The sequence below is a fragment of the Streptopelia decaocto genome, assembly GCF_964273445.1.
Source record: "Streptopelia decaocto genome assembly, chromosome: 24".
Taxonomy (NCBI): Eukaryota; Metazoa; Chordata; class Aves; order Columbiformes; family Columbidae; genus Streptopelia; species Streptopelia decaocto.
Genome location: NC_138679.1, coordinates 1,849,460 through 1,874,889, shown reverse-complemented (window position 1 = coordinate 1,874,889; position 25,430 = coordinate 1,849,460). Strand labels below are relative to the sequence as shown.

Below are 25,430 nucleotides of genomic sequence, written 5' to 3'. Positions count from 1 at the left end.
TTCTGGGGACAGTGTGGGAAGGATGGCAGGACGCAGGGGGCTCCAAAGCCCAGCCTCAGCCCCACCATGTCCCCCTGCCCCACTCTGCCGTGGGGGGTCCCGTGGTGGGGAGGGGGTGAAGGGGGCGGCTCTCATTCCTGCACACAGCCACTACCTGCTTGCGGTACATCATTAGCCAGGAAATAATTAGTTGTTGGGCAGACAAAAGGCATCGCTCGCCCCCCCCAGGGACCCTGTCAAAGGGAGCTGTCAGGGGTTGGCATGATAAATTACGGCTCCGCCGGCTCCGCAGCCCGTCACCGTCAGGCTGGGGAAAAGTCCCACGTTGTCCTTTTGATTGGGGGTCACCAGGGGTCTGGCTCCCGCCCGGGGACACCGGGGTGACGGGGCAGGCAAGGGCCGCGGGGTGAGCGGGCAGGTCCCTGCCCCGCGCCGCGCTTGTGCCCGCTGTGTCCGTCCTTCCAAGCCGCGTCCCTCTGTCCCCAGCGCGGCGTCCCGCGGGGCTGCTGGCGGCACGTCGGGCGGCCGATTTCCACCTTGTCGGCGTTTTTTGCAGTGATTGCGGGGCCAGCGCTCTCCCCGGCTCCTGCCGATCAAATTACCGTGGCCGCGCTCGCCGGCAGACGCGCTCAGAAATCGCCCCCGCCGCTCGCGTGAAATTTCCTGCGAATTAACGTGTTGCAAGGTTAAAGAGTCACCCGTGCGCCCCGCTGTCCCCCGGCCCCTGCGGCCGCCTGGACCGCGGTGCTGCCGCAAAACAAAGTGGCTGAGGACTGAAATAATGAAATGATATGTATTCATCCATATTCATTTGCGTTTTTTAAACAAAGTGGGCTGGGGAAGGCTCTCCCGGTTTGCTGCTCATGTTGCTGGGCCTGTGCTGGTTGGGATGGTCCAGCCCTGGGACGGGGAAACTGAGGCTCGGAGGCAGCGGCTGCTGCCGTGGTGTCACAGCAGGTCTGTGCCCGCTCCCGGTGGTGGCTCCGGCACGAGGCTGATGGCCGCACATGGCTCCAGGGAGCACTAGGGTAGCGGCTGGTTCGGCTCAGGGACCCGAGGGTGACGCTGATGTCCCCGCTGCCCTTTGCAGCTGCCAGCTCGGGGTTCTGCCACCCCCTGTCCCCATGTGCGGCTCTCGTGGCACCTGGCTGTGCCACGGCCACTGCTCCGTGAGCCACTCGGCACCGTGGCCGGGCTCGGGTGTTTGCCGCACGCTGGGTACGAGCTGGAGGGGTTTGCAGGTCAGGGTGGTGACGGCTGTTGGGGAAAGGCTGGATGGTGACTGTCACCTGGCGGGGACCGCGGTGGGGCTGGCGAGGTGGGCACCCAAGGAAGGGCCATCCCTCGTCCCTCGCTCTGCGGGTGGCGGGGAGGTGACGGCGGATGGGTCGAGAGGCTGGCGCGGTGCCGCTGTCTGTGCCGTGGGGCCGAGTGCCGGTGGCCGCGGTGCTGGGGACTCTGCCAGCAGCGTGCCAGGCCCGGCCGTAAGGAGTGCCGGGGCTCGGCAGCGCTAACGAGGTCAGCGCCGGGGGCTGTTTACTCCGTCCCGCTGTGGGAGACCCCCAAACGGGCGCCTTGATCTGGCTGTCCCGGCGGGCTGCGGCGCGGCACGGGCGGCGGGGGGCCCGGCTGCCGGTGACAGATAACCCCCAGCGGCTCCCGTCCCGCGCCCGTTATCAGCGCCCGCCCGCCTCGCCAGACGTGTTAATTAGGGCGCTCAGCGTGAGCAGCCGGAGCACGTATGAGCACGCGTGGCCTCGTGCACGGGCTGGCACGTGTCTGGGCTCTGCCTGGGAGCGACGTGTCGGGCTGGCGGCTGCGGGAGCTGCTGCGGCTGCGGGGACGTGAGCGGGTGCAGGATGGGTGTGCGCAGGACCAGGTGTGCATGGGGCAGGGTGTGCACAGGACCAGGTGTGCACGGTGCAAGGGTGTGCACAGGACCGGGTGTGCACAGTGCAAGGATGTGCGCAGGACCAGGTGTGCACGGTGCAAGGGTGTGCGCAGGACCGGGTGTGCATGGGGCAGGGTGCGCACAGGACTGGGTGTGCACAGTGCAAGGGTGTGCATGGAGCAGCGTGTGCACAGTGTGCACAATCCAGGGTGTGCATGGAGCAGGACACACAGGGGTGCACCCAGGTGTTTCGGGGTGCATCCATGCTTTGCGAGGTGCATTTGGGTGCCCACACCCCGGCTCGGGACAGGCTGCGATTTGGAGGGCACGGGTGGCCTCTCCTCCCCACCAGGGCCCGGTGCCCCTCTCACCTTTGCTGTCAGCTGCCACCGTCAACACCTTCTGCCGCCGCGGCTCTGCCGTCTCCTGAGCCATCTGGCTGCCCGGTTTTGCAGAGCTCTGCTCGCCCCCCTGCCCTCCCTGCTCCCTCGGTGCTCTCTGCCTGCTCCCTGCCCAGGACAGGGGGCTTTGTGTCCCCAGCGATGCCCCCGCCCCGGCATGGCTGTGCCCGCGGCTCGCCAGGCCTGGTGTGGCGAGCCATGGCTGCGGGATTGCCGGCACTAACACAATTACCCTGACACTTTCCAGCCGCTGTCTCTCCGACAATGAATTTCTGATCTGATTTAATTTGCGCAGGCCCTGGCGGCACGCACGGCCGTGTGCCGCCAGCGCTGGAGCCACGCACGGCCGTGTGCCACCAGCCCCAAGCCACGCACGGCCGTGTGCCACCAGCCCCGGAGCCACGCACGGCCGTGTGCCACCAGCGCCGGAGCCACGCACGGCCGTGTGCCACCAGCCCCAAGCCACGCACGGCCGTGTGCCACCAGCCCCGGAGCCACGCACGGCCGTGTGCCGCCAGCGCCGGAGCCACGCACGGCTGTGTGCCGCCAGCCCCGGAGCCGGGCGAGCGCGGGCGCTCCCCGAGGAGCCCGAGGGACAGACCAGAGACCCCTGGTGCCGTCCCACCGGAACGGGCACCGTGTCACCCCTGCGCCAAGGGCTGGCAATGGGAGACGTCGTCGTGTTCATGGTGGACCAGGCGAGCAGCTCCTGGTGTCTCGATAGCCAGAGCTGCTCCCGCGGTGCTGCCCGGTGGTGCCACCGGCCGAGCTGTGCCGGGGCGCGGGGTCCACGGTCAGTCCCGTTCACGGTCTGGCCACATGCGGTGCTCCCAAAAACATGTGGGCCGGGATGCGGGGCAGCATGCCGCGGTGTCATTGTGCCGCGGTGTCACCGTGCTGCGGTGATGGGGACAGTGCGTGGCTGGCACAAGGGGGCACAGAGGAGCGTGGGGTGGGGGTCAGGGTGGGGGTCCCAGGGTGGGTGCAGCGGGGGTGCCGGGGCTGCTCACCCCGTCCTGCCCCTCGGGATGCTCGTCCCTCGCCGGTCCTTGTCCCCCGGCCTCGTGGCCGCTGCAGGAGGGGAGCGGAGCGGGGACCTCTGCGCCGCCTCGCTTTATTATTGAGTTTAACCTACAGTCTTCCTTACATGCCACAGTGCCCGGAACTAGTGCAGAGGCTGCTTTTATGTGCAAATGAGCCTTTTTTTTTTTTAATCTTTGACAGAGAATGTGCTGTGTTTACATAACAGAGGGCCCTGGTACTCTGGAGAGGGCCACTGACAGTGCTGGCAGGAGATGTTAAGAAAGATCTAACATTTCTGATCTCTGTTTAGCCAGAGGCACTGCGAGGCAGGCAGGAGCGGCAGGGGAGGGTGGCTGGGGGTGCTGGGGGGGGCACAGCTCGGCTGCTGCCGCCCCGGGGCCGGGGAGGGCGCAGGGACCGGCCGGGGGGGCTTGGGGACCCGGGGTTTGTCACCTGTGGCCGCGGGGATGGAGCGACCCGGGCGGCTGCGGCGACACCCGGGGGGTCCCGGGGGGGAAGTTCACCGGGCACCAGCAATGAGAAAAACTCCTCCTGCCAGGTTAAGTGGAAAAATGACCAATATCCTAAGGCCAGCTGGGTTCAAACGCATTAATTCAGGATGGGCCGTTAATGGCGGTATTGATTAGTCTCAGCGCTGGGCTAACGAGCATCCATGTTAACGAGGGTGAATTGCAGCAGCGGGTGCGGTCGGGGGCTTCGGGTGGGGGGGACAGTGGAACACCAAAAAGGACCGGGAAGCAGGTTCATCCCCCGCTCTGGCACACGGAAAATTGAGTATTTGCGAACTTCTTTGCTCTTTTCTATTTTTTTTTCCCCTTGAAAATACTCAACAGACCAAGTTTCTTCCCCCTCCACTTTTTCCAGCAGCTCCCCTTCCCTGTCTCCCCCGGCCCCGTCTGCTCCCTGCGCCATGAGGAGCGATGCTCAGCTTTGGCTTTGCAAAAAGCAAAGGGGAGAATAAACTCGGCCTGGGTGAGGCTGGGTTTGTACACAGGAGCCCATGTGAAGTTGTTCCACCCAGGCCGTTCTGGCAGCCGGTTTGGCAGCCTGGCGCTCGCGTTTAAACAAATTCTGTTTTCTTCTCTGTTATAAAGCCAAGGCTTAGCCCGGGGGACTGGGGAGCGCTGCTCTTCTTCTAGATCTACAAAACAGGCTGAAATAACAGCTCCGGGTGTGCCCATTTATCTCTTATCCCATCGCGTCCCACTCCGTCACCCAGTCCTCTCATATCTCCGTATCTCCCTAAAGCAAAAGCTGACAATGAAGTGTAAATGGGGAGCGTTGGCTCTGGAACATAATGACGGCAATTTCGATGCCAGCCGTCATTTCCCCGCCGTTGCCCCAGGTAACAGGAGCCGTTGTCTCCGTCCCCCACGGCCCGTGGCTCCGTGGGGTTCGCTGCCGTTTGCGTTGGGAGGGAAAGGGAAATACCGTGAAGTGAGGGGGGAGTCCTGGGGGGCGGCCGCTCCCCGGCCCAGCACCGACCGGGCTCCGGGGAAAGTGGTGCTTCTGCATGCAATTTGCATACATTACCCACAGTTCTTTGCCTTCCCCGGCGCTCCCGGGAGGCTGCGTGTGCCGGCTCGCCGTAACCGCACGGTGCCGGTGCCGGTGGGCGCCGCGACGCTTGCGGAAAGCTGGAAACCAGGAGTTTTCCGAAGGAACGAGTTTGGGGTTCATGGCAGAGCGATGGGCACAGGTGGTGCTGCCCATCCCTGTCCCCATCTCCATCCCTGTCCCCATCCCTGTGCCCATCTCCATCCCTGTTCCCATCTCCATCCCTGTCCCCATCTCCATCCCTGTTCCCATCTCCATCCCTGTTCCCATCTCCACCCCTGCTCCCATCTCCGTCCCTGTCCCATCCCTGTCCCCATCTCCATCCCCGTCCCCATCTCCATCCCTGTCCCCATCTCCATCCCCGTCCCCATAATCTCCATCCCTGTCCCCATCTCCATCCCTGTCCCCATCCCCATCTCCATCCCTGTCCCCATCCTTGTCCCCATCTCTATCCTTGTCCCCATCCCCATTCCTGTCCCCATCCCCATTCCTGTCCCCATCTCTGCCGCGCGGCTGCACCGGGGCTGTCAAACGGCATTAAGCCCAAACTAACCCCCCGTCCACCGGAGCCGTCACCATCATTCCAGATAACTGTAATCGAGCCGCTGAATATGTAGCTGGGCTCGGAGTTTTGTAGTTGAGATAAATATTGATATTAAAGCTGTCAGGGCTGGCGAAGTGACGGTGACACCCGCTCTGCCGATATCACACCAGCCACAGCCCCCGGGACGGCACCTGCGGCCACAGCCGGTGGGCACAGGGCTCAGCCATCGGGGAAATTCAGAAGTTAATATGATGGCTCCGCCGCCAGCGCCGCGTTTGGGTTTGTTCCTGCTGGATGTCACCCGATGTCACTGTCCCCCTGGCCAACTTCTCACCCACCGGGACACGTGGCAAGCTGGGGATGGGCCCGTCCCTGAGGAAATGAAAGTAGAAGGGGGAAACATAACGGGTATCCCCAAACCAGCCCCTGTGCGCCCGTCACCACGCGGCCAGGCCGTGGGGAGCCCTCGCGCCCCCGCGCCGTGTCCGTCCCCCCCCGCCCCACCGCGCTCCCGCTCGCTCCTTCTTTATTTTTTTAATTAGCTGATTCGCTATCTGGCGCCAAAGTGCGTTTCCAACCACCGCACTCAGGAAACCTCATTAACACAGATCAAAAGGAGCTTTTAATGATTTATAAAGGTGCAGCAGTTTGGAGAAATTAAATAATTTAGGTGGTGTGTGTACGGCGGGTCCCTCAGGGCCGCATTACAGCGTACGGCGAGCCGCAGCCCCAGCCGCACTCCCCGCTCCACCGCGGCGCTGGGGACACTGCACGGGACCGGGGACACCGCACGGGACCGGGGACACCACCGGGACCGGGGACATCGTCACCTCCCTTCTGTGGGGCTGGGAGAGATGAGGCTCCTGCTGTAACCTTGAGTGTCACATTGTCCCTGCACACCGCGGTGTCACGGGGTCAGGACGCCGACATCTCCCGGCACAGCCCGGTGGAGATTTGGGTGCTGGTGCCACCGCCGCAGTGGCCACGCTCGCCCTGCAGCCGCCAAGAACATTTTACCAACATGGTTAAAGTAAAATAAACCTTAACCCTGATGGGGTGGTGGGATGGGGGGATGTCCGACTCCCCGGAATGGACTCAGGTGTCCGGGTGCATGCGGCTCCATCCCCTCCCAGACCCCACAAGTGGCTTTTTGCCTCTTTTCCCTCAAAGCTCCGCGGTGGCTCCGGAGCAGGGAAAACGGCTCTGCCGCCGGACACCGCGACCACCACGTGGCCAAAATCCCCCGACGGCCCCATCCGGCTCCCGGCGCTGCCGGCAGCGTCCCGCGGGACGGCGCTCAGCGCCGCGACACGGCCGGGAGAGCGAGGAACAGATGGAACAAACCAGCTCCGCCGTTCCCGGCGTGGAGTCGCTGCCGCCCTGGCCGTGCCGGGAACCAGCCGCGCAACCGGATTAATGGAGAAAAGAGCCGAGCGGGAGCGTCCTCCCGTTCCTGCCGCCCCCCCGGCCGAGGAGCCGCTTTGTGCCCGTTCCCGGGGGCTGGGGGGGCTGGCGCTGCCCGCTCCGCCGCCGAATTTCCATCAGGTTGTGTTTAAAAAAGACAGCGAGAGGGCAGCGGGCGAGGTTGGGGGCTGGTTTCGGCAGGGGTGGGGGGGGCTGCTGTGTGTTATTTTGCTCTGTAATAGGCTTATTACTCCTGATCACGCTGTGACGATTTGAATGAAGGAGATTTGGGGAGATGAAAGCGTCGGGGAGATTTTAAGTGTCTCAGCGCCGGGCCCGGCGAGGACGGGTGTCCTTGGCGCGGGGGGGACCCCAGGACCCCGTCACCGCCCCGTCCCAAACCCCCTCCTGCCGCCCCCGCCGGCCCCTCGCTCCTCTGACTGTTACAAACCTCCTAATTTCCAGCCTCAATTTATTCATGGCCAGTTTATACCCATTTGTTTATGTGCCAACACTGTTCTTCAGCTTAAATAGCTCTTTTCCATCCATAATATCCCCCCCCCCGCCCCGTATTTCAGCAAGCGCAATCATATCTCTTTTCAAGCTGTTCGGGAAAGAAAAATCTGAATTATTTAACCCTTGGGACACCGCCTGGGCTTGCGGGGTTGTAGCAAGACCAAGGGAGAAGTGCTTTGTTCCCGCGCTGCATCGCTGCCCGTGTGTGCGAGTTTTGGGGAGATGCTGCTGGGAGATGCAGGGGAAACTGAGGCACGTTGGGGGCAGCGGAGGGGCCACGGGGTGAGCGAGGCCACCCCGCAGCCCGCCTGTCCCCTCCCTGTCCCCTCCCTGTCCCCTCCCTGTCCCCCAGCAGAGCAGGCTGGGCTGTCAGGTAGCGCTAACGGTAACGAATGCCCCTAATGAAGCACCCAATTAGCCGGGATCCCAGGCTTAATGGTAGCTGACAGAGCTGAAAGCTGCGAGTAGTCGATTGTCAAGTGTAACATCCCGGCGGGTGCGCGGGGAGGCCGCGCCATCCGTCTCTGTCAGGAAAAACAAAGCTCCCGCGTTAACCCCTTTGGCGGTGGCATCGGCCCTGGTGGTGGCGTCACCCCTGTCTCATGGTGTCAACCCTGGTGGTGGCATCACCCTTGTCCCATGGCGTCATCCCTGGTGGTGGCATCACCCCCGTCCCATGGTGTCAACCCTGGTGGTGGCATCACCCCTGTCCCCATGGCGTCATCCCTGGTGGTGGCATCACCCCCGTCCCATGGCATCATTCCTGGTGGTGGCATCACTCCCACCCGGTGGCATCACCCCCGTCCCATGGCATCATCCCTGGTGGTGGCATCACCCCTGTCCCATGGTGTCAACCCTGGTGGTGGCATCACCCCCGTCCCATGGCATCAACCCTGGTGGTCGCATCAACCCTGTTCCATGGCGTCATTCCTGGTGGTGGCATCACCCTTGTCCCATGACGTCATTCCTGGTGGTGGCATCACCTCCATCCCATGGCATCATTCCTGGTCCAGGATATCTGCCCCAGTGGTGGCATCATCCCCGTCCCATGGCATCATCCCCATCCCACAACATCATCCCAGGTGACAGCATCATCCCCATCCCGTGGTGTCACGGGAGCCTCGTTCCCAGAGGCCACACGTCCCCAGGCAGTCACAGAACCCTGGATTTGCCCAAAGCTGAGCTTTGTTTGGCCTGAGAATGTTGTGAATCGGCACCTGTTTGTGTCCCAAAGCGGGGTCTCCTCTCGCTTTCTGCAGTTCCTGATGGCCCAAAGAGCTGCAGATTTGCCCTGAGCTGGTGTCCCCGTGTCCTGGGGACTCGAGGGCTCAGGGACAGTGGGGACGCTGCTCACGGGGAACGTGCCCAAATCGGGGCGCATAGCCAGGCACCGGCGCTTGGCTCAACCGCGGCCGCTCGCCCTTCCCTGCCCCGCCGAAAGGCGTCTTGTCTTTTTCCCGTTCCGAAGCAGATGAATTAGCGCCGTGCCTCATTTAGACAGTTGAAATCCCGCTCGCTTTAATTAGCGCGGGCGGGCGGCCCTGCTGCGGGCAGCACGCAGGGCAGCGGCGCGCTTGCCAGGTGGCGGGTTTGTAAAACGCTGTTGACATTTTGCGAACTGAGTGACTTAAACGAGAACAAATTAACAGCCGGCGCCGCGCGTGCGTGTGCGCGGGGCTGGCGCCGCGCGAGCCTCCGCGGGCAAATTCGGCTATCGGAGCGTGGCCGAGCGCCGGCGGCTCCGTGCCGGGGTGAGCGCGGTGCTGGGGTGTCCGTGCCGGTGCTGCTGGTTGCGGTGCTGCGTCCTGGATCTGTCCCCTCCCGTCCATGAGCATCGGTGCCGGGCTTTGCTGGGAGCGCGGTGCCGCGGCACAACCGCGGTCTGTGTCGGACCCCGGACTGTGTGCGTTGCAGCGTTCGGCGGAGCTGCCGGGAGGGAATATTTGATCAGGCAGAAATGGAATATTTATAGGAGGGAGTGAATCAGCAGGGGAAACGGAGACATAAAGAAAGATTCGCCAGCAAGGAAAAACCAGGACGGAGCCCAGACAAAGTCACCCGGTGCCTGGGGACATGTGGCCCCGGTGGCAGCGCCCCTGCCCGCTCCCCAAACACGGCACCCGGGCGGCCCGGGGGTGTCCCGTGATGGCGCACGGGGACGTCCCCGTCCCGTCCCACCCCACCAGGGTCTGTCTTTGCCGCGGGGCTGCGATGCGGTGGCAGGGACACCCCGGCCAGCCCTGTCCCCAGGGGACAATAATGTCATCCCCATTGCATTGGAGCCACCTGGGCACTGTCTGCAGGGACAGGGACAAGGACAAGGGTGGGGACAGGGACGTCCTTCTCCCAAAACCTGTTCCTGGCTTTAATCCCGACTTGTGTCGTGCAAACCCCCAAAGCCGCGGGTGACCCTCCCCGCAGCCCCCGCTCTGTCTGTGCCATTTATCACAGCTAATCAGCTTTAATTCGGCAATTTGTCACTCTGGAGAAGGCCCTTCCAGTTAGTTGACTTTTTTTTTTTTTCCAAAAATACAATAATAATAATTATTATTATTCCCCTGATAAGCATAAGCCCTCCTGTTACAATCGCCTTTGCTTGGGCTTTAATAACGATCATTAAAATAAATAATTTTTTGGAAATAAAAGGCAGGGAGAATAGTGGGGTTTTTTTTTTAAACAAAAAAAAAATGGTATTGTTTTGTATGCGTTTGAAAATTGTTTCCCAGTAAATCCCAGCCCTTTGTATTAATTTTACATTTTAAAATGTTACCTTGCCAGGGGCAGGGTTGGCACAAGTGACTCGGGAAAGGAGAGCGAAGGAGAGAGAGAAAAACCCTTCTCCTTAATTAGCGCGTTTCCCTGTGTGATCAGAGTGCTTATGAGGCAGGTAATGAGGGGAGGGGGGCGCACGGCGCCTGCTCGGTGGGGTGCAGCACCAGCCCCCCCTCTGCCGCACCCCCTTCCCTTTTCGGGGTGCTGGGTGTCCGGTGGGTCGCCCTGTGCCACCACCGCCCCCTCCTCGTTTTGGGGTGGCCTGTGTGATGAGTTTGAGCCGCTCTCAGCACAGGGGACTCGGGAAGGGATGGGGGGGTCAGGGACACTTTGTGGGGGCTGTGGCCACCGTCCCGGTCCCCCCCGTCCAGCTCTGGCCATAGGGGTGCAGAGCCACTTCTTGGGGTGCGTCCCCATCCCTGGTCGTGCCGAGGTGGGGGGTTCTGCTGGTGGGGGGGCCACGCCACAGCTCCCTCCAATTAATTAGCAATGAAAACATGATCACCACGGTTTGGGGGGAAAGCCGGGCTGCCCGGTTGGCTCCCCGGTGAGCGCCAGCGGTGTTGGTGGTGCCGGGGCTCTGCCGTGTCCCCCCCGGCACAGCCGGGGGACCCCAGGGGTCGCCCCCAGGAGCCGGGGGGCGGCACGCGCGGTGTTCCCAGCACCGCTAATCCCTTAATCTCTCAGATAATCAGCGCCAGAAACAGCAATTACGCTGGGATTGCGGCGCGCGGCTGCGGCGATGCCAACGCTCCGACGGCGCCGGGAGTCGTGATTGTTTTGTGACTGAACTACCAAAGCGGTGCCGGTTATCTTGGGTGTAAAATGAAGAGGCTCTGGGTTAATTCGATGGGTTAACGGGGGTGTTGGGGTGGGCAGGGGATGGGGCGATCGGGGGAGCTGTGCAGGGCTGGGTCCAGCCCTGGGGCACGGTCAGACCGAGGTGTTGGTGCACCCGGCGCCGCCGGCATTGCCGCGGCAGGACGCGGTGACCCCTGGTTCTCCCGCAGGTTCCACCGTGGGGACTACACGGTGGAGGTGAGCATCAACGACTACCTGGACATCTACTGCCCGCACTACGAGGAGCCGCTGCCCGAGCAGATGGAGCGGTACATCCTCTACATGGTCAACTACGAGGGCCACGCGTCCTGCGACCACCGGCAGCGCGGCTTCAAGCGCTGGGAGTGCAACCGGCCCGACTCCCCCAACGGGCCCCTCAAGTTCTCCGAGAAGTTCCAGCTCTTCACCCCCTTCTCGCTGGGCTTCGAGTTCAGACCCGGCCACGAGTATTATTACATCTGTGAGTAGGAGCTGGGGGGCAATGGTGGCTCTGGGGACACTGGGTGCACCGCAGGGATGTCCCCAGCATCGCCCCGGCCTGGATGCTGAGCTCGGTTTGCATCGTGGACCCAAAACACCGCGAAATCCCCCAAACCCAGCCCTGCCCGTGTGCCGACAGCACCGGCAGCTCCGGATTGACGTGCAGATCCACGCTGGGTCCCAAAAGCCGTCACCAGGGCTGGGTCGTGGCCATGGGTGTGGGAGCCATGGGGGCTTTGCAGGGAGCGCGGGATGATGGGGACGCTGGTGTCATCCCCATGGGGCCACCACCGGGCACCGCTGAAGGGGCCGCCTTGGAGCTCCCGTGTATTCCCGTGTATTCTCGTGTAGTCCCACGTTCTCCTGTGTATTTCTATGTGTTCCCATGTATTCCTGTGTGTTCCCATTCTCTCCCCTGTATTCCCATGTATTTCCGTGCTCTCCCGTGTTTTCCCATGTGTTCCTGTGCTCTTCCATGTATTCCTGTGTATTCCCATGCTCTCCCATGTATTCCTGTGTCTTCCCATGCTATCCTGTGTATTCCCATGTGCTCCTGTGCTCTCTCCCCTGTATTCCCGTGTGTTCCCATGTATTCCTGTGTGTTCTCGTGTATTCCCATGCTCTCCTGTGCTCTTCCGTGTATTCCTGTGTATTCACGTGTGTTCCCATGTATTCCCGTGTATTCCCACATGTTCCTGTGCTCTTCCCTGTATTCCCGTGTGTTCTCATGTATTCCCATGTATTCCTGTGCTCTCTCATGTATTCCCGTGTGTTCTCATGTATTCCCATGTGTTCCCATGTGTTCTCATGTATTCCCGTGTATTCCTGTGCTCTCTCATGTATTCCCGTGTGTTCTCGTGTATTCCCAAGTATTCCTGTGCTCTCTCTTGTGTTCTCATGTATTCCCATGTATTCCTGTGCTCTCTCATGTGTTCCCATGTATTCCCATGCTCTCCCATGTGTTCCCATGTGTTCCCATGTATTCCCATGTGTTCCCATGTGTTCCCATGCTCTCCCATGTGTTCCCGTGCTCTCTCATGTATTCCCATGTGTTCCCATGCTGCTCTCCCATGTGTTCCCGTGCTCTCTCATGTATTCCCATGTGTTCCCATGCTCTCCCATGTGTTCCCATGCTCTCCCATGTGTTCCCGTGCTCTCTCATGTATTCCCATGTGTTCCCATGCTCTCCCATGTGTTCCCATGCTCTCTCATGTATTCCCATGTGTTCCTGTGCTCTCCCATGTGTTCCCGTGCTCTCCGGGGGCCACACTCCCCTTTCCCCCCAGCAAACGAAGCCCAAACCGACCAGCTCGCCCCAGCAGAGCCTGGAGCGGGCGCTGAGGGCAGCGGAGCCCTCGGGAGCCCCTCGGAGCCACGGAAAGACGAGTTCATGTGGCCCAGCTCAGGCTCTGGGCTTCTGGCCGTCAATAAAGGGGAAAAATAATTAAACAGACAAAATCAAAACAAGGAAGCCGTGCTCCCCGAGCACTCGACGGTGTCACCGGGCGCCGGGGCGGCTCTTCTCACGCCAGAGCCAGCCGGCGCGCTTATCTCCCTTATTATTTCTCCCCCTTTTTCCTAAAGCATCTGTTTGCAGCCCACTTAATTTGTTCCTTTTATCTATATTAAATTACCATTTTTCCCCCCTCTCCTTCTCCCCCTGTAAAATGTCACTTGTGCAATAACCGCATCTACAACTCTCCATCCGCCCCCCACCCCGTTTTATTTTTTTTTTTTTATTTTTTTTATTTTTAATGTCGTTAGGGAGAGATTACACAGAAGTAAATGGTGAAGCTGATCATTGCTAAACCGGTTAGAATTCATGTCATGCGGAACATTAGAAATTATGCCTCTTTGAGGAACCGTATTTAGCAGACATGAAAGAAAAGAAATTACCTCCTCCTCGAGCTGGCAAATTGGAATGCCATTAACCCCGGGCCGCGCCGGCGCTCCCGGCGCGGGGCCAAGGGCACGGGCCGGCCCTGGGGACGTGGGGACATCGGCGCTGCCCGCGCGGCGGGTGCCGGTGCCGCCTGTGTCACCTTCCCCGCCAGGGACGTGCTGGAGAGGGGGGAGATAAGAGGGACAAACGATGCGCGGGGTGCTGGGTGGCATCGCCGCCACCACTCCTGCCCCGGCCCCCCTTCCCTCCCGCTGGAGTGAAACTTTATTGTGAATTCACTCTCTCCTTTTTTAATCAGAGAAAAAGACAATTCAATTCCTTTAAAAACATATATATATATATATATATATATAAAAATCACATTTTCTCATCTTGAGCGGGGCTTTCGTCAAGACCGCTGTTGTGATTACTCCCTTTCTCGCTTATTTTCACTCGGTGCCTTTCCCCCCGTCCCCAAACAGCACTGGGACCAGCGGGGACCCGACTGGGCCATATAATATATATAAACTGGGGCTGGGGGGGCTCTGCTGTGGGGCAGCTCTGTCCCTGTCCCATTGTGTCGCTCCCTGCGGTTTGGTGACACTGGGGGGGTCTGTGCCCCCTCCCCATCACCCGTTGTGCGCAGTGGGGCTGATGTGGCCACACGGGGGTCCCTGTCCCATGGGGGGGCTGAGCCACTGACCCCCCAAACCCACCCCCTCCTCTCCCCTTTGCTTCTCCGCAGCCGCGACCCCCCCGAACGTGGTGGACAGGCCCTGCCTGAAGCTGAAGGTTTATGTTCGGCCAACAAGTGAGTGAATTGGGGGGTCAGGGGGAGCCCTGGGTGGGGGGGCCGGTTGCCCTTTGTCCCCCTGGTACCACCAGTGACGGTCCCCAAGCCGCGCCGGTGGCTGCACCGCGGTGGGCGCGTTGCCGGCGTTTGCCGCTGAGTTTCAAATCGGGGAGAAAAACAATAAAAAATCATAATAATAATAATAAAAAATCTCAGCACAGTGGCCACTGCTCAGAATCAAATAACTCAGCCATTTAAAAAAAACAAATTAATAATTTTCTTCTCCTGTTAACGTGTAATTAGCAAATGGCAGCAGCTCTCCCCGGGGAAGGGCTGAGTGCCTGCGAAATGTCACCCTTTAAAAGGATGTCTTTCTCTTTTTCTTTATTTGCATGGCTTTAAAATAAAACCCGATATAATGAAACCATCTGTAAAAAATCATTCTGTTTTGTTCGGGACTGGGGTATAATAGGGGGGAAAAAAAATCTCTCCTGGTATCATTTTTTTGGAGTTTAATAATATTGGGATTTATTATGCCGATGCCTTGTGGAGGAAGAGGTGAGGGTGGGGGGCGCTTCGGGAAAACTGGGCGTCCTGGGGTCCTTTATGTCTTAAAATCTCATTAATCTTGAGATGCTGCTGGGAATTTGGGGGGTGGTACCCAGCTCCTCGCTGCCGGCCGGCCCGCGGGGTACCGAGCATCCCCCCCCTCACCTTGCTCCCTCTCTCGCTCCCTTTTCTGCAGACGATTCCCTCTACGAGTCCCCGGAGCCCATTTTCACCAGCAACAACTCCTGCTGCAGCCTCAGGGTCCCGCACGCCGCGCTCGCCGTGGTGCCGGTGGTCTGGACGCTGCTGGCCTCGTAGCGCAGCCGCCGCCGCCGCCGCGCCGGGGAGCGGCTCCGCGGGGAGGGAGCGGCCCCAGGACGGGGCCCGGACGCCCCGAATCGCCCGCGAGCCGCGGAGCCCGCGGGACGGCGCCCGGGGAGGCCACGGGCGCGCAGGGTTGGTGCTACCGGCGCGACGCTCGCCTGGATCCCGCCGCCGCGTGAAGTCCCCGGCGTCACCGCGCCCCGCGGGACGGATGCGCCGAGAGCCGCCGGCCCCACGCCGCGGCTCGCCGGGCTCCGGCCCCCCCGTTGGATCTGGCTTTTTACGTTTCTAGACCAAATACGGAGTCCTCGCTGATTTTTTTGTTTTTAAAGCAAAAATCTTGTGATTTTAATTGGTGGGGCTGTCTCAGCCCAGGCTGCCCCGTGTCAGACTGACCTGCACGGGGCCGCGCTCAGCCCCCCCGCGCCCCTCGCTGGGGCGGCACCGGGACCGTGCCAGCAGGCAGCGCCGGGACAGACAGACGCCAGCAATGGTGACAACGGCACCGTGGTCACAGACTCCTTCCCAGCCCGGCCAGCGCTCCGGCAGCAGGACGTTGCGGTGCCGACCCCGCCGTGCTTCCCCTGCCACGGAGACACCGGGACGGGGGACACGAACGGATGCGAGCTCCCGGTGGGGCGACCCTGTCCCCGCCACTCATGCCGTGGATGTCACCGCTGTCCCCATGGGCAGCCCTGTGGGTGGCAAAGCAAAGTGGACGCAGCGGGGGGAGCACTGGGGACAGCGGGCCGGCACGAGGAGCACCGGGGACACCGGGGACGTCTGGCACACGGAGCACCGGGACGCGGGGCCGGCGCGGGGGTCCCGCCGGGCGCTGGGAGCCGGCGGGCCGCGCTCGCCCAGCAGCCGGGGTGGCTCCGGGGCCTTTGGCTGGCGCCGGGTCCCCGCGGCGCTGATCTCGGAGCGTGTCCCGGCCCCGGCGCTGCCCGTGGCACCGCCTTTCCTCCCCCGCAGCCTCCTGCTCTTCGCCGGGGCTGCGAGACCCCCGGGGGGGGCGGCAGCCGCGTGCGGGACCATCGCGGCGCTCCCCATGGCCACCCCCTTGCCCCCCCGGGGCTGCGTTGGGGGTCTTTCCTTTTCCTTCTTTGCATTAATAAGCAAAACCCCCAGCCTGAGGGTGGCCTGATGTGGGGGGGGCAGGTCCCCAAGGAGGGGCCCCCCCATGGCCCGACCCCTTCTCGCCTTAAACCTGGGGCTGTCCCACCTGGGGGGGTCTCGTGGCCGTCCCACAGAGCCCGGGGGGGACCGGTGGCCCTGGAGACGATGGTGACGGACTCAGACCCGGCCAAACCCCCCCAAAACCACGGGCGCCTTTTCTGAGCGCCCCCCACAAGCCCGTCCGGCAGCGGGGGGGCCGGTGGGGGCTCCGTCCCTGTACATACAGCGCTAAACTGTGAGCGTTTTTTTTTATGTATTGTTGAGAATGGATTTTATGGAAGGGTTTATTTTATTTTTATTTTATTTTTATTTTCTAGACTAGGACGCTGAAATCTCGCAATAAGCTCATCTCGCCCATCCAAAACCAAATTCCAATTAAAAAACCGATACAATAAATCACATTTGCTGCCGTCCCGTCCCCGTGTGTCCAGACCAGGTCGTGGCTCTCGAAGGTGAGCGAAAGCACCGTGTTTATCCGGGGGATGAGTGGGGAGCACCCACCCAGCACCCAGCCGGGCGCTGAGCACCCACCCAGCGCGGTGCCGGCACAACCTGGCCTTCGGTCTGTGTTTTATATATATATAGATTATATATATAAATATCTATATTGTGTACAGCGATGTTGGGAGAGTGGGAAGGCGAAGGTGGCAGCGGTGCTGGGGGGGCTGGGGGGCTGGGGGTGTCCCCGGCGCGGGTTCTGCGTGTTGGTCTCCGTTCCGTCTGTCCGTGGCCGCGCCGCTTTCGTCCTCGACGTCGTGCTGATGGGAACCGGGTCACCGCCCCATTGGGATTCTGTATTTTTTTATAATAAAATAAAAATGAATGTCTCGTGAGGCCCTTGCTCTCCACAAGTGACTTTTCCTCCCTTTGGGCTGTGTCTCTGGGTGAGGGGGGGGTGTCTGTTTCAAGGTGGGGGGGCACAACGCCAGCACCGGGGGGACAAATCTCACCTCCGTCCCCTTTTCCCCGGTGCAATGGGGCTGCGAAGCCAGAGCGCTCTGCTGGGTGGTGTGTTAATTACGGGAAGGATTTAATTACCACGTTAATGAATAATAATGGATATTCAATTAATTAATATACAATTGTTGATAGTGCTTAATTATGGGAGGCGATGCAGCCCGGTGGGTGGGCGCTTGGGGCTGGGATGCTCCATCGTCTCCCCCTGCCTCAGTTCTCCCCATGCTGGGGTGGCATCGGGCCACCAACAGGTGACATCCAGGAGGCCACCGAGGCCAGGACGTGGCACCACAAGCGTCCTTTGCCCCCAGCCCCTCCTGCTCTTCTTCTCCTCAAGTACTAAAGAAACTTTTTTGTGTTCACTCCCAGCATTTCACGCGTATTTCAGCGTAATTAGCGGAATAGGAACAATCCACCGTTAATTAATTCCGGCTGGTACAGCTGATCTGAGGCTCTGAAGTTTGTCACGAGAGGGTGAAAGACTAATTTTTTAATTGAATAAAGGCCATCAGTGTGCGGGGAGTGGGGAGAAGCCCCTCAGGACTGTGCTCAGGACAGAGCCCGGCGGGGACCCACCAAAACAGGTGATTTTGTAGCCCCATTTGGTAGGTTTTTCATAGGCCTGACTCATTATCTTTTTAACACTGGGGGCTGGAAATACAGAGTTAAAAATAGCGAGCTGGCAGGCGCAAGGCTGAGATGGATCATCGTTAGTAATTAATTGAGTCATGGGTTTTGAAGGCCTGAAAGGGATCATTTGGCTCAGGCAGGCCCTGTCTTGTGGAGGTGTCGTGGTTTGATTTAAGGACTCGTGGGGATGGAGACCTGGTCCAGCCCTGGATGCTCCAGCAGCTGCGTCACACCAGGTTGGTCCTTTGTTGTGTTGAACTGGTGCTGGGTGGGGACACGTGGCTGGGGCTTCTGCATCCTCAAACAAGGGGGTCCCGGTGGCTTGAGGGGTCTCACCAGCCGGGGAGGGCAATGACCCTGATTCACAGTGTTTGGCTCAGCTGGAAAACCAGGATTCCCTCAGCGGGCTGACCCGCAGAAGTGAAACACGTCCTAAATCTCCTGATTAAAGGCAGCAGCATGTGTGAAGGGAGGGGAGGGAAACAGCCCCCGACGCCCAACTGGAGCTGCCCCCCAGCCCTGTGACCCCAAACATCCTCAGCCGCAACCGAGGGGCCCATGGCCTCGTGCTTTGCATGTGGTTTGTAGATGCCGCAGAGCTCGGGTTCTGGGATGCACCAGAAGGGTGCCACCGAGGGTTACACGGTGCTGCAGGGGTTTGCGCGGTGCCATCTGGCTCCCTCTGCCACCACCATCCCCCGGCAGCTGTGCAGAGCACAGACCCGCTTGCGCTGAGGCTGCGGGGCTCACCCTGTGTCCCCCGGTCCCGTCCCATGCGGGGGACAGCGGCACCCTGTGCTTACCGCGGGCTTGGTGGCATCTCCCAGGCTCCATCGCTTCCCTCCGGGGGCTGCTGCCCAGTCTCGGCACGGCTCGGTGCGAACGTGCGTCCGTCACCGCGGGAGCGGCCGCGCTCACCGTGGGAAAGTGCTGAGAAAGCGCCACGGCGCGGGGAACGGGACCCGCCGTCCCTGCCGCTTGTTTTCTGCGCCCTGGCTGTCACATCTCACTCGGTTCCCTCCCGCTGTCCCTGTCCCCAGCCTTATCTCCTGATGGGTACAAGCGATACGAACAGAAACGGTCGTGTAACGAGCTGCCGAGCGCCCGGGAAAACACCAGCTCGGGGCGGGGGATGATTTATGGAAACAGCGCGGGGGGGTTGCGGAGACGAGGCGCTCGGGAGGGATGCGGCTGCCACCGCGCGGGGCCCCCGCCATGTCCCTCGGCGGCCATCGATTGCGCGGCCCGAGCCAGCCGGGTGTGTAATTGCGCACAGCGCCGGCGGCCGCCCCCCCGCGCCGTCCGCGGGGCCCGGGAAATGAAACTTTTCAGGCCACTAGACATTTCGTTTTCTTCAGCTGTTAATTCCTCCCACCCCGGGGAGAGGAGGGGGGCGTGCGGGGTGGGCCGGGGGCTGCTGCTGCCCCCGGGTGTGGGAGCATCTCGGGAGCACCCAGCGTCCCTGTCCCATTGCCCCATCCCGAGCGCAGCTCAACCATAGGGAGAGGTGAAGCGGGTACCGAGCATCCCCATCCCAGCCCCAGAGCTTTGCCAGGGGGCGATTTTTCCCCCCTCAGGCACCAAGCGAGCATCCATTCCCCTCGGCGAGCTCCTCTCTCGCAAGGTAACCGGCATTATATCCAGACCAATTGCTCCAGCATGATCCTCCTGAATGTTGCACAGCATGTACACGGCGTCTTATGTAAAATACATGCCCCTGGGTGAGCCTTTTAATAGCGCCGGCTCCTGCCCGGGGGGCGGGGGGGCCGCTCTCTGCCACGGCGGTGCCAAGAAATGATTGAAAAGTTGGGGCTCGCCGTAGGAAACACCCCGCTGGGGGGAACAACGTGTTTTCATTCCCCTGCCAGGTAACAAATGAAAAGAATTGCAATGAATGCTAATGGAGCGGGGATGCTGCAAGGCTGCCTGGGCTGGGGGGAGCTGGGTTGAGGGGGTCCGGCCCTGGGAACGCGGGAGCTGCCGGGGGACCCCGGGTTTGCCGGTTGGAGTTGGCCGTGCAGCACGGTCCAGCTGGTGGGCTCTATGGGGGGGATGCTGTATGAAAATCACACCTTTTTTGCATCAAAACGCAGCTGGGGGAGCGCGTCGGCCCCCGAAATTCCCCTTGGCAGGAGCTGCTGTCCCCTGGGAGCCCGTCCCGGTGTCACCATCCCGGTGTCACCATCCCGGTGTCACCATCCCGGTGTCCCGGCTAAGCAGCTCCTCGCTGCGCCAGGCTGAGCTGTTTGTGGATGCGGCCGGGCTGGCGAGCGGGAGGGTAAACACGGATGAACAGCCTTCATCCACGCCAGTAAATATTTTATATCACACACCAAGAAAAGACACTCCTATTTAAATGATTTATAAAGGAAGATCATGGAGAGGTTTCTATAAAATATGTAGGGCTCCTAATCCCGACATCATCAAGCAAAGAGGACTGAAATCATATATTACCATTGCAGCAGCGCGGCTACGGGGACCCGGCTGCCAAGGGGAGTGTGTTTACAGCCGGGGGCTCCTGGGGGAGCGGTAAATCACGGCGGGGCCGGGGGGGGGGACAGAGAGCCGGAAATTAAGCGGCAGTTTCTGTCTGGCAGGGCGGGGGGATGCCCCACTCGGGGTTTGGTGTCCCTGACTTGGGTGGGGATGATGTCTTAGGGTGTGGTGATGGTTTGGGTGTGGTGACACTCAGGGGGTGGAGGTGCTGTGGGTGTGGCCGTGCTCTGGGTGCAATGATGCTCTGGGCGCAATGATGCTCATTCCCCAGCAGGACCCTGGGGGTGCTGACCCCTCCAGGAGCCCAGAACCGCGCTGGTGTGCGGTGGGTCGGTGCCCGTCGAGGCCGTTTCCCGCTCCGCTCTGCAGTGGGGCTGAACTCAGAGCCACCAGCAGCGATGGGGCACAGTCAGGATCAGGCCCACAGTGACATGACCCTTTTAACCCCACGTCCCCTTGACGCTCCCGTTGCTCCATCCCCTCGCCGCAGCCTTTTGGGACCATTTATTGAGTTCTTCTCCCCCCAAAGACCCATCTGCTGCCCCCACCCCCCCCGGGGCGCCGGGGGTCCCGGCAGCCGGCACGCACCGCGCACCCCGTGCCGACGAGGGGCACGGCCGCTCTCTGGCAGCGGCGGTGGCGATTTGGCATGCGGCGGCGGGAGCCGGCAGCCGATGGGGCCCTGGCCGCCGCGTTATTAAGGGATTAGCAAGTTGTCTTGGCGCTCAATTGTAGATAAGTGCCGCATTTTGTATTATCTTTTCACGCTGCACCGCGAAGGATGACAAAGAGACAACATGGGTGTCATGGCCTTCAGCATATCATTAAGGGTAATTTGTCTTGCGGGGAGGGGGGAGGGCGAAGGCAGAGAGGGAAGGAGAGGAGGCGAGGGAGGAGAGGGAAAAGCAGCCCGGGAGGAGAGAGGGGATTAAAAACTAAAGAGAGGAGATTAGGAGTGAAATGCAAACTGTATTCAGAGTCAGCCAGGCAGGGAGAAGCAAATAGCCGAGGAGGGGACGGCCGTGCCGGGGGGCTCAGCTCCATCCCAGCGCTGGGATGGGGGAGGCGGGAGGTGGGCAGGGGGTGGGGGGGCTCCGGAGACCCCCCCCCTCTTCTTCTCCTGCACAGAAGAGCCCCCAATCCACCCCCAGCCACGACCATATGCGTTAATCTGTGATAACCAGCAGCCACCTGGGGTGTCACAGGCAAGAGGACGGAATTCATTGCCCTGCTCATTGCCATGGGGCTCCCGGGGGGCTGGGGATATGGGGGGGGGGTCAGGGCATGGCAGCATCTCCCTGGTACAACCTCCGCCCTGGTGCAACTTGCTTGTGGCGTGACCTGCTTGTGCTGTAACATGCTCCCTGGTGCAGGATATCCTGCTCCCTGGTGCAACCTGCTGGTGGTGCATCCTGCTCCCTGGTGCATCCCCCTCGGCCCTGCTCAGCCCCATCCCCGTGCAGCCGGGTCTGTTCCCCCTCGCTGGGCAGCCAAGGGTAAAAGCAAGTGTAATAGCAAGAGAAAAATGTAGTGGGAATCCAGTAAAGCCCCCCCAGGCCTGAGAAGCGGGGGCTGCGCTGGTGGTGGTTTGCTCTATCGGTCAATCAATCAATCAGGAATAAAGGCACGGGTATCGATCGGGGAAGATGGCTTTTCAGGGGCCAGGTAATGGAAATATGCATCTGGAGACAGTCAGATGGAACCGCCAATGCCATGGTCACTGCCGTGAGGAGCTGCGGGAGGACGATCCTGTGACAGCAGCTGCCGCTCACCCCAATGCTGCTTCCCCCCTCCCGCAGAGCCCGGGGTGCCCGAATCCCCGTGGGGAGACGAGCGGCCGGCGCTGGATGCAGCGACCCTGGGGCAACGGGCACCGTCCCGGTTCCTTCCTCTGCCGCAGGGACCGGGGCTGCCGGGGCATCCTCCCGCACCCCCTCCCTCCCCTCCCCTTCTGATAATCCTATTTTTGAACCAGGGGATTAGGATCAATACTTCGCTCCTAATGCTGCGGTAATACAGTGTTACACCGCCAGCGCCCGTTCCCTGCTGAAACACTTAAGGTAGTTTAAACCCATTTGTGCCGGGGAGTGCCGGGAATCCACAACGAGCTGCGCGCGGCCGGGCTGCGGCACACCGGGGGCTGCTGGCCAAACCCGGCCCTGGGCGGCCACCGTGGCCCTTGGAGCCACCTCCGAAAGGTGGGGAATGGCACGTACCGGGGCCACCGTGGGGTCCCCTGCGCTGTGTCCCCAAGCTCCCTGGGTTGGGGTCTCTGCTGGTCTTGCTCTGGGCAGGAAGCCCTCGTGCGAGCGTCCCTCGTGCGAGCGTCCCTCGTGCAAACACTTGTGTCCCCGGGGTTTTGGGTGACCCCGGCTCTGCCCCAGGTTTTGGGTGACCCCGGCTCCTCTGGCTCCAGGGGGACCCGACCGTCTTTCGCTCCAAATTGGCCGAGGGGTTTGGAAGCGAACTCCCAGGGAATAGAAACACAAATATTTCCATCCAGCGCTATAATTATGAATTAGAGCAAAGCTCTGTCTTTATTAGGTGCTAATAAAGATAAAGGGGGTTTTGAAATGCAAGGCACAGCTATATAAATGCTAATTCACCCGGAGACCTTCCTCTCTCCCCAGACCCAGAGAACTGAGCTTTCAAGGCAACTTCTCTCCAAAAAATGTCCCGGCCAAGCAAACTCTAAGAAACCATCTCAGCAACTTAATTAACTTTGTTTAACGATGCAGCTGCTCAGCCACCCTGGCACCTGTGATGCCCCAGCAAAGCCCATCTATGGGGCGCAGGGCAGGAGCTGCCTGGGGAGACCGGACCCCTGTTTTGGCTCCATCTGCCCCACCGGCACAGTGATGGTTTGTCCCCCCGGCTTTGCCCGGTACCTGCTGTCCCTCTCCCCGTCACCCCAAATATGTGTTTTTCCAATTTCCCCCCCATCTATTTTCAATCAGGCGCAGCAAACAAGGCAACCCCGGCCCAGCCAGCCCAGCTGGTGCTGCCACTCGCCCAAAAAGCCATCGCTGGGCCGCAGCAAAGGGGGATTTCAGGGGTGCCCCCCATGTGTGGGGATCCTCGGCCTCTCCTGGGCTGTGCGAGGACACAGGGGGGGCTGCAAACCCCCCCTGGGTGTTTCAGCAGGTGGGGCAGATCCTGCACCTGTCACAGGTGTCTTGTCCCTCCGATAAGTTACACCGGTGGGGATCCGGCCCTCTGCGCCCTGAGTAGTTTTCAATTAAAACAATAATATTCTGTAATAACCCACAGAGGGGTTTTTATTTCCTTCCCTTTTTTTTTAATTTCTTTTTTGGAAATAAATCTATTATGAGGAGCTTAGAGATGTATGTAAAACCAGTAAGGCACGATTTGGGGATTAGGGATCGGCGCTGTCCTGGTGCGATGAGCAGAGCAAAGCAAATCCCGCTGGGGAGGGAAGGGATGCAGGGGGGGTCACGGCGGCGGCTCCGCGAGCAGCGGAGACCCCGGTGCTGGCGAAACGGGGTCCCGGTGCGGACCCCCGTGGCCACTTTAGCATAAAAGTCATCTTGTTTTGGGCCCCCGGCTGCTGCTCCGTCATCCCCCGCGCCGATCAGCGTCCTGAGCATCGGGGGCCCCAGAGCTGCGTGGGGCGAGGAGCCGCTCAACCCCCGCCAAGGGTAATTGGCTTGTTTACCGTCTTCCTGACCCCAAAAAAGACAATGAAATTGTGCGCGAAACCAATAGGTTTTAGCCACATGCCTGCAGAGAGAGAGGCGATGTAAATAAAATACAGATGGGGCTCGTGCGGCGCGGGCGGGGAATGGATTCGGAGCTGCCCCCGGCCCTGCGTGAAGCTCATGGTGACGCTCAGGGTCGCGTTTTGGGGACCGGTTTCCCACCAGGGCAGGGACATGGGGGTACCCAGAGCATCCCCGGGACGGCTCGTCCCGCATCCCTCGGAGCCCCCGCGCATCCTCCCGCTTTAACGCACCACCTCTATTTATTCTGCTCCTGTAACTGTAAAATTGATTTCCTTGCAACAAGACGCTCGTCTTTCACTACTGAACGCACCCAAATGCTCCAACATAAGACACTGGCAATTTTTAATTAGTTTCCTTTCTACCTCTTGCCTCCCCGAGCAGGCGTGTGGAACCGGAACAGGGGAGCCCGAAAAGGAGCGGGAGCCAGAGGTGACAAAAGCGCTTTTTAGTCTTGATATGATTATTAATAACATGCAGTGTTTGCCTAACGAGGCAGGGGCGCGGGAGGGTGTGTGTGGGGGGGTTGGTGCATCCTTTAGCTGCAGAAACACCTTTAACCACCCAAATCTTCAACTATTCTCTGTGAGCGGCCCCTTCCCCACGCACCCACACCCCCCGGGACGCGGTGACACCCCAAAACACGTGGGCAGAGAGGGAACTGAACCCCCCGATCATCCCTGGGATGGGGGGTCCCCATGGCAAGGCCCAGGGGGTGTTTTGGGCTGCAGGGAGAGAGCGAAGCCCCCGCGGGGACATCCGTGGGTGCACGAGCGCGCGGACACGTGTGCGCCCCCAAAAAGAGTTACCGGGGGGAAAGGGGAGGGCAAAGAAAGGGCAAAAAGAGGGGAAAAAGGGAAAAACAAAAAGCCGAAGGAAAGTCCTGCGGTCCTTTGCCTTGTCAGTTCTCCGTCTGCTGTCACTCAGGCGCCGAATTCTCCTTCAAGTTGTCATAGCGAGGCTGGCGGGGATTATGCCGCGGCTCTGTCCAGAGCTGATTCATGTGGAACGCGTGCTTGACGAGCGGAACCGCCGGGGCGAGCGGGAGCCGCTGAGACCCCCGATTTTCCCACCTTCCTCAGACAATCTGGTATTGTTTGGCCGCAGCCTTCGTGATCCCTGCGCCCGGGCTGTGACTGACACAGCTTTGAGGCTCTAAGGCGTATTTTGAATTTCTAAAAGCTCTCAGGAAGTCCCCGGGGTGCCTTCTGCCATTGTCTTGTTTCTCCTTTCGCCTTTTTCCCTTTCCACCCCGATCCCTCCCGCCTCCCCTGCTGCCTCCTCCCCCCCTTTTCTTTCCTCCCCTTCCTCCCCCTAATTCCAGGCCCTACAACTCCCAACACAACCCATTTTCCTCATTCCCCCGTGTTTATGCGCCGACTCTCTCCGGAGCTGCTCAGACAGTTCGCAAACATCATTTCCAAAAGATAA

General features: G+C 60.7%; 1 protein-coding gene across 1 annotated transcript in view; it reads left to right on the top strand.

Annotated features, from left to right (window-relative positions):
• The window catches only part of EFNA2 (ephrin A2), a 36,022-nt gene extending 19,069 nt beyond the window's left edge, over positions 1-16,953 (top strand). The window contains exons 2-4 of the mRNA XM_082071971.1: positions 11,140-11,429; positions 14,077-14,142; positions 14,870-16,953. Coding sequence (XP_081928097.1) covers positions 11,140-11,429; positions 14,077-14,142; positions 14,870-14,991 — 478 coding nt within the window. The 3' untranslated portion in view covers positions 14,992-16,953. The remainder of the gene's footprint in view (positions 1-11,139; positions 11,430-14,076; positions 14,143-14,869) is intronic.
• Positions 16,954-25,430: the final 8,477 nt, after the last annotated feature.